Source organism: Ptychodera flava, chromosome 9 (assembly GCF_041260155.1).
Source record: "Ptychodera flava strain L36383 chromosome 9, AS_Pfla_20210202, whole genome shotgun sequence".
Classification (NCBI taxonomy): Eukaryota; Metazoa; Hemichordata; class Enteropneusta; family Ptychoderidae; genus Ptychodera; species Ptychodera flava.
This window is the reverse complement of record NC_091936.1, coordinates 29,353,607-29,365,715: the sequence shown is the minus strand read 5'-3', so window position 1 is coordinate 29,365,715 and position 12,109 is coordinate 29,353,607. Positions and strand designations below refer to the sequence as shown.

The following is a 12,109-nucleotide window of genomic DNA, read 5'->3' as shown; positions in this document are numbered from 1 at the left end:
CAAATACGAATGTTGTAAACCTCTATACTATACTATACTACTATACTACTCCTTCCCGGCATATTGACAATTTAGAATATTCCCTTCCTTAGCCAATGATAAAGATCACGGGCTACTGTTCAGATATTTTGACTTTGAGAATCACATTATATGCTGATATTTGAAAATATATCCCAAATAGCTGTCGTTATGATTCTCTTTGTTAACCCTACAGGAAAATAAATCTCCGATTTGAACAAAAGCAAGCCTACGTTTAAATTTATCTGCAAGTTTCAATGTAAGCTAAGCAAGCTGTAAATCAGCAAAATCTTGTACGATTTTGAGACTTCTAAAAGCTACCAAAGAGGTACAAGTCTCCCGTGAAAAAAATACATCCCCAAAAGATTATCTTTGCCTAGTGAAATAAACATTGTCGATAACAATCACGATGTCTGATTCGCGCCCACACCTTAAAGTTTTAACGTTCATTTGCAATATCATAAAATCGTCGATATGAGATGCTCTAAAAGAGAGCGATGACTGAGCGTCGCCATTTCTTCTCAGAAGGGATTTGCCTAAATGGACCACAATCGTCGATGATGAGCTTTGCGACGACACATGTGATTTCAAAATCAATCTCGAAAGGCGTGCATCACAGACAACGCCTTGGGAATCCAATCTGTTCTTTCCACTTTAAGGGGGTGATTATGTAAGCGACTTAACGCAGAAAGCCTGCACATAATACAATGTAAATGCCAACGCACTAGATAATATAACGTAACGATAAAATATAACGATTTGCTGCAATTTGACGTACAATTTGCTGAATATCTAATTGTTTCCTACATCTAGATTCCATTAATCTGAATTTTTGTCAAGTATTTAGAAGCGCCCAATTACCATCCCATCAACATTTTTCTTTTTTTCCCTATTCTTCTTCAGACTTGAGACGTCTTTGCATGCAACGTTATGTTAACTTGAGCATTCTACAATGTCGGACAACGAAACATCACTCGCCTCTGTTCCTGTATGTATACCAGCAACGGTAGATAAATCCTTGTCGCGAAGTTCCATATTTATGGTACTGTGTATCATAAATATGTCGAAAAGTATGTCGAAAAACGTATTATTAGGCGAAAAATAAATATTTCTGGCTATTGCGCTCATCAATTCGATACCTACTCGGCATGTCATGTCCCCCCCTTTTTGCCTTCATAGGTATATTTAACAAAGCCCTCATTACGATATTCAAAAGGAAATAGCGAACACATAACACAAACCATATACGATATCGTATCACTGAATTAATATTCCTGATGGGTGCCCTCCCTTTCCACCCCTAAAATGCTGAGGAGGAAGGGGAAATATTTTGCGGTCAATAAATATATGGCTTTTATGGCATTCGTCTGCGATTAACGTGGTTTAGGGAAATTCGAAAATAAAAAATAAAAATAAAATTGCATCATTGTTGGCAAATGCCGAGGACCAGAAATACAAACCTGGCGATTCGTCATCCCAATTTTCATTTAGAAATTACTGACGGTTTTAACTCTCCTTATACCATGATTTCGGCATAGCTGTTGCATCAATTTCATCTATGGCATTGTTAAGACAAATTGTGAGATTACACAAAATGTCCAGAATATTACGGGGCGACAAGTAACCAAAACTGATAACTTCAGCCATGATCCAATATACTGACTCTATGTCAGCTTCAGAAGGCAACAGGGGCACGTGAGCAAGTGAACTGAATTCACAAACATATTATGCTTCGAAGGGTTTTTTGTGCCTGTCATGGCCATACCTCATCCATACACAATTGACTGCAGATGACGGGTATGGCAAAAGAAAGACAAGTGTGTTTCTGTGACACGCCTGGCAGATAGAAATACACTTTCGCATTTCACTGTTGGCACTTGCGGTTTTTTCCAGGTAGGTAATTGCATGGAATTTCCACGAGCCAGTTTAGATTGCACGACGTCATTGAAAATACGCGTGATTTGTTTTGGATCTCGCGGGATGTGCGTGTGAATCAAGCTAATGACTTTACAGAAGGGTCGGAAAGTTTTGAAATGTAGGTCGGGTTTACTGGGAAAATATATGTTACTTTTTCTTGGAGAATGAGGATCCAGGCTTAATTCTTTCACAGTATACTGATAGTCGACACAGCTATATCAAAATCGCCTTACAAGTTTGAATGTGTTCAAAATTAGAATCCTTCATTCAATTAAAAAAAAAATTAAAGAAATTTGGAGTTTCGAAAACCGCAGTCTAACAGAAAACTCACGTACCGGCTTTACGCAAATTCATACATGGAAAACCTATATAATTCATGTAAAGCTCCTGTAAGTACCCCTGTGGGTACACTCTAGTATCAATTTATACTTTTGAATTCATTGTAGATGAGTTTCTGTATTTCACTGATTTACTGCAGGGTAGCTTAAAATCATGCCTCAAGTTATGATTTAATTTTCAAAATCAACCAGAGACATTTTAAAGATTCCCACAAATGTTACCATCAGTAAAATATATGTGCATGTGATTTAGGTCGTTATGATTTCGGTCATTGTAAATTTCAGTTTTTAATGTGCTTGGTAGAGATTTCGTGCAAATTTACATTTTGCAGTACATTGTGTACAATGATGATTTAGAATTGAATTAATTGTTATGCTTTAACTGTAATAAAAACAGGAGAGAGTCAATTTTGTCATCACTTATCAGCATCATATAATGAGGGTTTGGCCCTAAAACTGCATAGCGCTCTCAAAGGAGTATATATCATACCAGTATATTGATGGCGCAATTACAGCTATCTGATTGGTTGGGACGCGAAAAGAACCGTGGTATATTGGCGATATACCACGGCTGGTATACGCACGAGCTCTCAGCCTGAGCAGAAACCCGTTTTTTCACGTTCTATGCCAGAATTTCAATATAATACTGTTATGATATAATAGCAATAAATCACACCCAGCCACGGTATACCACTCGATTCTGACCATTTCACTTCAAATATGCACTCGCTATCGCTCGTGCATATATGTCGTGAACTGGTCAAAATCTCGTGGTATACCATCGCTGGGTGTGCTTTATTGCTTACATATAAAATACCCCTGTAAGATATATCGCACTTGCCTTGTTAAGCAGTCTGTAGTCTACGCATTCAGTTTTCTACCAAGACTTCTAATAGAGCTCTGTTCACAGTCAATCCTAGTAGCTTCATATACTAACCTGTATCTAAAGCCACAAAGTCTTAAAATGGGGAAGCATCGTGAGCTATGTTTAATCCGAGAACGCGAATAGATGAACCATTTTCTAGCAATTAATGTGACCAGTTCCCCGGCATATCAGAACGCCGATGGCGAGGAACAATCAACGCAAGCCAAAGAAGGATACACCGTAATTTTCTCCGCTCACTGGATCGCGTTTCATTCAAAAGGGCGTGACCCCGAGAAGGTAAAGGCCGCAACCTTACAAGTCGACCATTTACCATGATGAGGTGTAACACAAGCTTATTCACTATTGGGCAACGTTCTTATTTTGCTTTATCAAAGCTCACGCCAAAACATGTTACAATTTACGATGTGCTTCATTTTGATAATGATGATTATTGGACCTGATTTGATGTCTATTTACTCTAGTGCGTGTCGAAATGAATCTGAGAAAAGCGTCAACGGACACAAGAACGACCTTGAATTCGCTACAGTGCGCGCGTGTATGCCCACATATCGCCATACCTGTACCAACTCCCCAGCTTTAATGCGCACCTTCTCTGCGCAATGAACTTCTTTCTCAGGTCGCATCCCGAATTTAAGCGGCCACGGTTTCCCCACTAGCACGGTAATTAAGTTTCGCAGCGTGAATAATAGCGCCAAGCAGACATATATCATGTTACCGAGATGCAAAGGGCTGACGACGTCGACCTCAACGAGCGTGACATCTCTCATAAGCAACGGGAATTTTTAGAGCACGTCGCAAAAGGGAAAGTGTGCATTAACCAATGAGTGTAACCTGACACAATATTGCATGTTCCCCACTGGGTTAACGGGCGCCCTTATGTAAACCAACTTATATGTATTCTCTCAAAGGAAATAGTGCACGTAATCTCAATATAGTGATTCGCGTGTCGTACCGTCGATGCGTCACACACAACGTATGGTGCAGAAATAAAAATATAATATGTTTCGCGGCTGGGTATGCCTACTGCAGATGTCATCCATGCGGCGGCATGGTGGGTATTGTCGTGGAATCCGGTGAATACTTTTGAAATATTGACCTCGTGTCATGAGGACACATTGGAAGGTTGAGGGGCTGCAGAAGGTGGGAGACTTACCGATCCATATGCCTAGGCTGACCATCAAGGCTACAGTCGGCGTTCGGTTCTGAAGAGACTTCAACGGGTGCGAGATAGCATAGTAGCGATCCACCATCATGGCCGTCAGGGTGATACAGGTGGCTTGAACGGACACCTGTAAAATGAAACAACCAATCATTGGATAAACAGATGTGCAGAGATGTTCTGAAACACTCAAAGTAAAAAAAAACAGAAAGGAAACGCTCCTCCTCTCTCCTCTGTCTCTCTGACTGAGTGCCTGTCTGCCCCTCTCTGTCTTCTGTCTGTCTGTCTGTCTGTCTCTCACTCTCGCTCTCTCTCCACCCCCAAGGAAAGCGTTGCTTGGCTAAACAAGACAGAGTGGAGCCCCATAAATTGAGTTTTGACGCTGTCTTGGTGTAAAAATCTCAATGATAAGTTTTACAGCCCTAGGATGTGGACATTTGGAGTAAATCTGAGTGGTCGTCTTGGCAACGTTATCGCGTGGTCGTCCTTCATGTCGTCAGGGCGCTAAAAACTACGCATACTTATGTAAGACTTTCATTTATAAAAAACGAGTCTTTAATATCAGTTGTGAACTTACGAGGACGCGCATGAGTTGTGTTCACGGTAATTATAAGTCTTGCACGTGTTGAGATATTTGTAAAACATAGCCACAAGTAGTTTGTATTTGTGGGAAAATAAATAATGGCTACTCCAGAAAATGTCAAAACTCTTTACTCTGAAAATAACATAATTCGATAATGAGGAATGAAGCTTAAGACACATCATACGATTTTAATGTCACTGCTTTATTTCTTGGAGCAATCTCCTGAGAATAAATTATTTAGTGTGCTACGAATTTGTTTTACAAAATTTGATTGAAGTCAACATCAAGCGTTGATTTGATCGGGCGTCAATACAATACAGTGTCTTGTAGTCGCCGCAACGTTAGCGTTGCATGCATCTCCCAATTGTATGCTACCTTGGACCTGTTTCATGCCATAAATCTGAAAAAGGGCAAGATTTTTGATAGTAAAAATACATGTGAGTCTTCCAACGACTTACATAAGGAGATTTTTTTTCAGACGTGACTTATTTTCTGCGATGCGTAGGGGGATTACTTTACACGGAAGCAAAATGCGTTTCGTCTTTCGTAAATCACCATGTCGATGGCAAAGAGGTCGTAGCCGAGGTTTTTGTTGAAGTCATTGTTCATCTGAAAATGTGGTGGAATGACCTTTTATAACGGATTAAATGCAAGCAAAGGAAAAGTCTTTGTGTAAGAGTATTATTGAATATATATCAGTGCACATTTCACATTACTATCACGACTGCCACTATGACAAACTTAAGTGCATTTGGAGTTGCTGTCAAAAACGGTATTCACTTTCAGTTCCAGATTACTTGTTTCAAATAAGGAATATTGGGACATATGTCTCTTCGTCTTGTTTTCTATCCATTGAACTTTTAATAAGACCATTCGCAAAAGCTCCATGACTGGTTGTCATGACAGCTCGCAACAGGCTAGACACGTTATAAGGCTACATTCTATGTGTCATCATTGGGTTTCCTCTTCCAAATTTCCGGTGACGTTTCTCAACATCAATTTTTGATCTCAACGTTCAGCCCAATGGCATGGAAAGTAATTTGACAAAACTCAATAAACGAAAACATATCCGTCTGTCTGTGTATGTATGTATGTATGTATGTATGTATGTATGTATGTATGTATGTATGTATGTATGTATGTATGTATGTATGTATGTATGTATGTATGTATGTATGTATGTATCTATCTATCTATCTATCTCTCCGTCTCTCTGCCAGTCTGTATGTTTCAGAATCCAGCAGATTGAGAATTTCAAATGAGAAGAGCGATAACATATTACCCCTGACACGCTCATTGATGCTGCCATAAATCTGAATCCTTGTTCCTAGTGTCTTACTTTAACTTTAGGCTTGCATTAGAGTGTTATAGAAATGCGAATCATTTGTCATATCTTACTTAATCTTACAAAGATACAAAATTACGCTAACGAATTTTCAAAGTCCTTTACGCCAGGTATTTACACGGTTTTTGTTCAGAAAGACGACAATTAACGGGATTTTAATGACTTGTTTATCAGCGGGAGATATCACCGTTTGTATCTGATATCACGCCAATCCCGTGATGCAATTGAAAATACCACATGCACGTTGACCATGTGATGACAGGAGAAATAGAAAGTGGTCAATATTTTTTCGTGCAATGCGGTGACGATTGTAAGGCGAATACGCAGAGTCGTAAGGCCGAGAAAAAAATTGTGCTCTTCCCATAACCCGACCTACCCTATTTTTTACCTGCCGACCCTAAACATTTTAGAGCTACGTAAACATGGAAGTAAAAAAACCCATATAATCACGCATTTATTACCTGGTATTTGATTTTTGCTTGAACGAGGATGTCTTTCATGTTTTTACTCCTTTTATATGTATGATACGTTTTTCTGGAAATGCTGTGGCCAGTGTTTGATCGCCCCGAATCCCTGAAAAATGCACACTTGAAAATAAAAATATTTTAGAAAAAATCCCTGCCGACCTACCCTATTTTTGAAAACCATGCTATCGAAACAGCAAAATTTATTTTTTTGAAGAGGGATGCATTAAGTCGCCGTGTACTTCAACAAGCGGAAACTACTGCACACTTTACATTACGGTTACCTTTACTCCTAAAATAATGTAACGAGATTTCTTGTTTTTAACGTTGTACCTTGAATGCGGCGATTGTAAGAACTGGTGCAGGCAAGACTTTAATAATGACTGTACGATTTATAGTTTAAGACACGCGATCACATAATTCTGAGGTATGTATGATCATATTTCAAACATTTAAACAGAACACGTGATTTCAAATAGGCAGTAGCTCTATCTATATACCTAGGCAACAACTGAACAACAAGTCATGCATGTGTAATGTTACAAACAGACCGGATCAATTAGGTCCATACAAGTCACGTCAGATTTTCGCCTGGTCCTTCCACGATTCGGTGAATTGGGATCTGAATATTTTAAATAGCAGCGTGATTTTGCTATGATAATCGAAATACATTTGTAATTTGGTCCCATCAGCGCCGAAGAGAACGAAAATTTCACTTAGAACCCGGACAGACAAACACATCGAAAATGAGACACATATAAAGACAGATACATGCTATGGGCGAAGAGAAATCTAGATATATCTACAAGGCATACAGCAAAATATAAGTATAATAATAACACTTAATATGAAAACGCGAAAAGGTTATCTTTCTTAAAGGATTTCATCAAATCCATCTATCGAATGAAAAACATCAATTGAGAAATGACATGGCCCAGCAGGTGCGCCAGGCAGGTGCGCAGTGATTACCCACTGGCATTTTGTTCTTTGTACCTTTGAATCTTTCAAAATAATTCGTTTCGGTGGGCTGAAAGAATTGTCAACACACGTAGAATAGGACTCCCTTGCAGTGGAATTGTCTCCTGTGCATAAGGTTAATACGGCCTACAATTTGATTCGAGTGCATATGCAGCGATCATTACTGGGCCCAGGGTCTGCGAGCGGAGTACCTATACGTACAGGCACGACTGCTCATGTCGAAAAAATCACACCTTATTTTCGACGCCCGGCAACGGTGAAGTCTCATTGGAAACATGCCGGTTTGGAAACCATTTTGACAACTTTCAGAAATCCTGCGTCACAGAGTTGGTTTGAATGGCTACTTACACTGTGACGCGTCGTTCAAAACATTTATTTACTGGAAACAATCTCAAAACCTCATATCCCTCGCCCGCCTATCTCACTCTCATGACCTTTTGACCTCCTTCACATACTATCGTCACTTCCTGCATGTTCGTAATTGTTCGTTTAATTTATGTCAAGTTGCTTTTTTCAAAGTTTGATGGTTTGTTTTCATCCACTTGCAATATTGTAAGGTGTAGTTAGTTAACTCCACCGTAAATTGAAAAGCATGCTTATAGTGGTGCGCGTTAATTAAACTCCTAGCGAAATCGTTTGATTCAGTGTGTCGGCCGACCGTTTGTTTGACTGAACCGAACTGAAAATTGAGTCAAAGGTTGATTGACGTTGGTAATATCAAACGTGCCGACATCCGTCCGCTTGGGCAAATGTGTGAGATTTAAATCAAACTAGTAACCATACAAGCACTCCCCAATCGTGACTTAAGCACAGGCTGAGCGCTTTCCGATCTCAGACCGCCTGAAGTCCATCTGAGGCAGCTTTCGCTTTGAAAGGTGCATCCTTCCAGGCACTGGGGATCGTTCGATAGATTCAAAGAATGTGAGAAAGAAAATAACAGAGCGGGAAATTAAACGCGTCCTGCTGAGCTGTCGGCAGTGGCATGTAATTGCGGTTGAGGACTTGAGCTGGAGATAACACCAGAGTTCAAGCAACGTCTGAGAACCGAGCAACCTCAGCGCAGAAGGTCCGGTGCATGCTTTTAGCCTCCTGTAATCTCAACAGTACATGTTTTCAAGATACGAGCATGCAAGAAGAGAAGACAAATGCTTGAAAGGTTATTAAGCTACGTGAAGTATCTAACTCAGGCGAACCCGCGATCTCGTTATTAGAAACATCACATCTATCAATATATGTTGTGTGATATACAGAGACAACTGGAATTTTTTTTTACCACTGAAAGATTGCAACTAAACGTTTGTGCGTTTGACTTCAAATAAAGCAATTGAAAACTAATTACGCAGCGGGCATGCTCTATACCCCCGCAATGCAGTCGGAAAATGCGTTATTGCTGTTGCTGGACATAGATGGTAATTACCAGCGACAGACAATATTGTCGTAGAGCGCGCCTTAAAAGCGCGCAGTGCAGGGGTGCAGCGGCTTCTATACCAATCTTTTCATGGGTACGGGGACGGGTCAGAGATCAGCGTCTTGATCGTGCGTGCTCCCACACTCATGGCGTGTTCGTAACAAATGCATCGAGAGATTGGCTTGGACTCGAGGCACGTAGCTGACAAGATAGCGATGTTGTGGAAGGGACATAGTGATGGAATGCGTGACGGATAGGTCAAAACCGGCTGGAGAGCATAGACGAGATAAAAGATAGTATACTTACATTGATAAGGTAGAAACTGAATTTGCACATGAAACTACCGTAGTACCACTGGGTGGAGTTCACGGCGGCCGTGAACGGCACGCAGAAGAGCAGAAAAGAAAAGTCCGATATAGCCAGGCTCAGAATGTAGAAGTTTGTCGTCGTCCTCATGCGCTTGTGTTTCAGGATGACGAATATCACCAGAAAATTGCCTGTCACGCCGACCAGGAAAATTAACGAAAATATCGCAGGCATAAGCCAGGTTTCCGGGAACATTGGATGCGTCTTCGGACCAGTATCGTTGGCTGCCTGCGTGGCGTCGATCGATTCTTCCAGTGCGGTTTCCCCCGCCAGGTTGGCGATGGAGAGATTCGCGGTTTCCATCAATAAATCGTAGAGAGAGTCAAAAGGTGTTCCTGTACTCGGCGAGCCGGTAGACAAACTCACTTTGGATTCGTAGGTGGAGTTGCCGTCCCCGGCGAGCGGCACATCCTCTCGACCAATGGCGCTGTCTGCCATGTTCATCTGTGACGTCGGGGTATGCGTGCACAGGGGACACTTGTCACACGCTACACTCACGGCCTTTAGGCGCAAACGTTGACGACCGAAAGCTAATTAGGGCGCATCGAAATCCAACGTTGGTGGTGCCAACTGGAAAGGATGCGAGAGAGCTTAACCAAATGATAGAAGACGAGATATGCTTCTCTCGATGATAAAGGATAGCTACGTTGAAGAACAATTACTGAATATATGCACCATTATTGGGAAAGCGTCGCTGGTTAGTTCTAGGCAAAATATCTTCGCACTGGCATTCGTATTTTCTTTCTTCCGTCACCTGTACATGACAAAATCCGAGTAACTTTTTTTTACCTGGCGACAAATATGCACTCAGCGACAAACTGAATATGACAGAATTATGATAGCGACGAGAGCAAAAACTTCGGTTTGGAACGTGTTCAGAATCGTTTGCGGATGTCAACCGAGCTGACAATCGTCGGCGGTGACGGTCGTGTGCTGTGTCGGCGATTGCGTTCCGTCTTCTGAGCACAGACTTCTGTCTGTATCTGACTATTATCCCAAATGCAGCGATATTCGTATTTCACATTAATGTCGAGATTGATGGTAGCTGGTTTTGTGTACGAAATCGATGTAAATTGTCATCAGGCCTCAGGGCGGAAAGGAGCACCGCTATTCATACAGAACGAGTTTCAACCTGTGTATGGAAGAAAAACAAACCAGGATAAAAAAAAAAACCTTACAGTTGTGTCCAAGTATTTGCATCGAGCGATCGTCGATTGTTTGGTTAACTCACAGATGGCAGCAAGGCCTGATATACAATGCAGTTACTGCTGCGAATATGTTATGAATACGACTTTAAAAATAACATTGCCATGAAATTTCACAAAATCGAGCATTTGACGCTAATACAATGCGGTAAAATGCTACTTTCTTTGTCTCGTGTTCATCTCTCACGCTGACACTGGCTTCTCGTTTTCCTGATTAATGAAAATCGTTACATCGAGTGCAGCGTGGAAACGACGCCACGTCTACTTTGGAGAGTACAGTGTTGCTAACAAGATACGGATGAACTGTTAATGCATAAGTAAGCCTGTTGATGGAGAATCAAAACCACGAGAAAACAGTGATTCGGACGTAAATTTCCTCTTTTTTTCTGCAAACCCTTTTCCCCCAGAGAATTGCCGATATACTCGCTTAGTTGCTCGTGTCTGTTGAGCGACTTTGAGGGCAACCCGGCAGATGAAAGCGTACGCGTACTTACGGTTAGGTTCGCTGATAAAAGTTGAATCGATGAGACCCACGTTATATAGACTGCTGCGCGGTTTGTACACTCATTGACGTCATCGACATCCGGGCCTTTCAGGGGGAAATAAGCCTAGGACTGTAAGTGATTCTGTACATGGGGGCTTCCCTCACGTCACGTCATGTATCAAATACTCTGGCAGATGTTAGATTGATCAAGTACGGCTTGAGTTTCCGATGATTAGTAAATTTCCAGTCTTTCCTTGTGAAATGAATCCTACGTGGGTTAGTCCGGGCAAGCACAGGGGATATGTGTCCGTATGTGACGCGGCTTAGGCAGAAACAGTTCTAGTGAATACTTAGATCAGCGTTGAGGGCATGTCAGATAAGCGTGTTAATTTTACGAGTACTACCGTATCGGAGGAACGTTGAGGCATAAACTTGTATAAAGACAATTAGACATGAAAAAACCTGGGAAAAGTAAAATAGCGTGGGCTATGTCGATAAAATTTTAACTTAAATGTGTGACAAATTCGTTAACTGATACAGGCACGTAAAGGCAGAAAATGTGTTGATGAGCAGCTGACAGAAGCATGTTTTTATTTTCTCGTTCATGTACTACATGCGCAGGATTCGTATTATTTGTGACAGCAAGGACCGACGGCACACCGGGAACATATAGGAACAGTCCAGATTGATGAAATGTCATGCAAGCAATGATGACGACGTCAACGAAACAAACATAACATTTTAATATTAAAGTGATAATAACTATAGTCTTTTGATAGTATTGTCATCATTTTTTAGTTTCATGAAAGAACGTATGCATAGCATGATCTTTCTCTCGATAGGATGTTGAACTGCACATTATTAATCTTGCCAACATAATCCATTGTCTACAATAAACGACAGGATTTTAAAACAGTCCGGTTCAGCCTAAACTTGTCAGCAATATTTGTGGACTTGA

At 41.0% G+C, this 12,109-nt stretch overlaps 1 protein-coding gene across 1 annotated transcript in view; it reads right to left on the bottom strand.

Moving 5' to 3' along the window:
- LOC139140600 (G-protein coupled receptor 54-like) overlaps window positions 1-11,234 on the bottom strand; it is a 47,831-nt gene extending 36,597 nt beyond the window's left edge. Inside the window, exons 1-3 of the mRNA XM_070709946.1 lie at window positions 11,162-11,234; window positions 9,403-10,594; window positions 4,313-4,448 (exon numbers count right to left, since the gene is read on the bottom strand). Of these exons, the coding sequence (XP_070566047.1) occupies window positions 4,313-4,448; window positions 9,403-9,906 (640 nt within the window). The 5' untranslated portion in view covers window positions 9,907-10,594; window positions 11,162-11,234. The remainder of the gene's footprint in view (window positions 1-4,312; window positions 4,449-9,402; window positions 10,595-11,161) is intronic.
- Window positions 11,235-12,109: the final 875 nt, after the last annotated feature.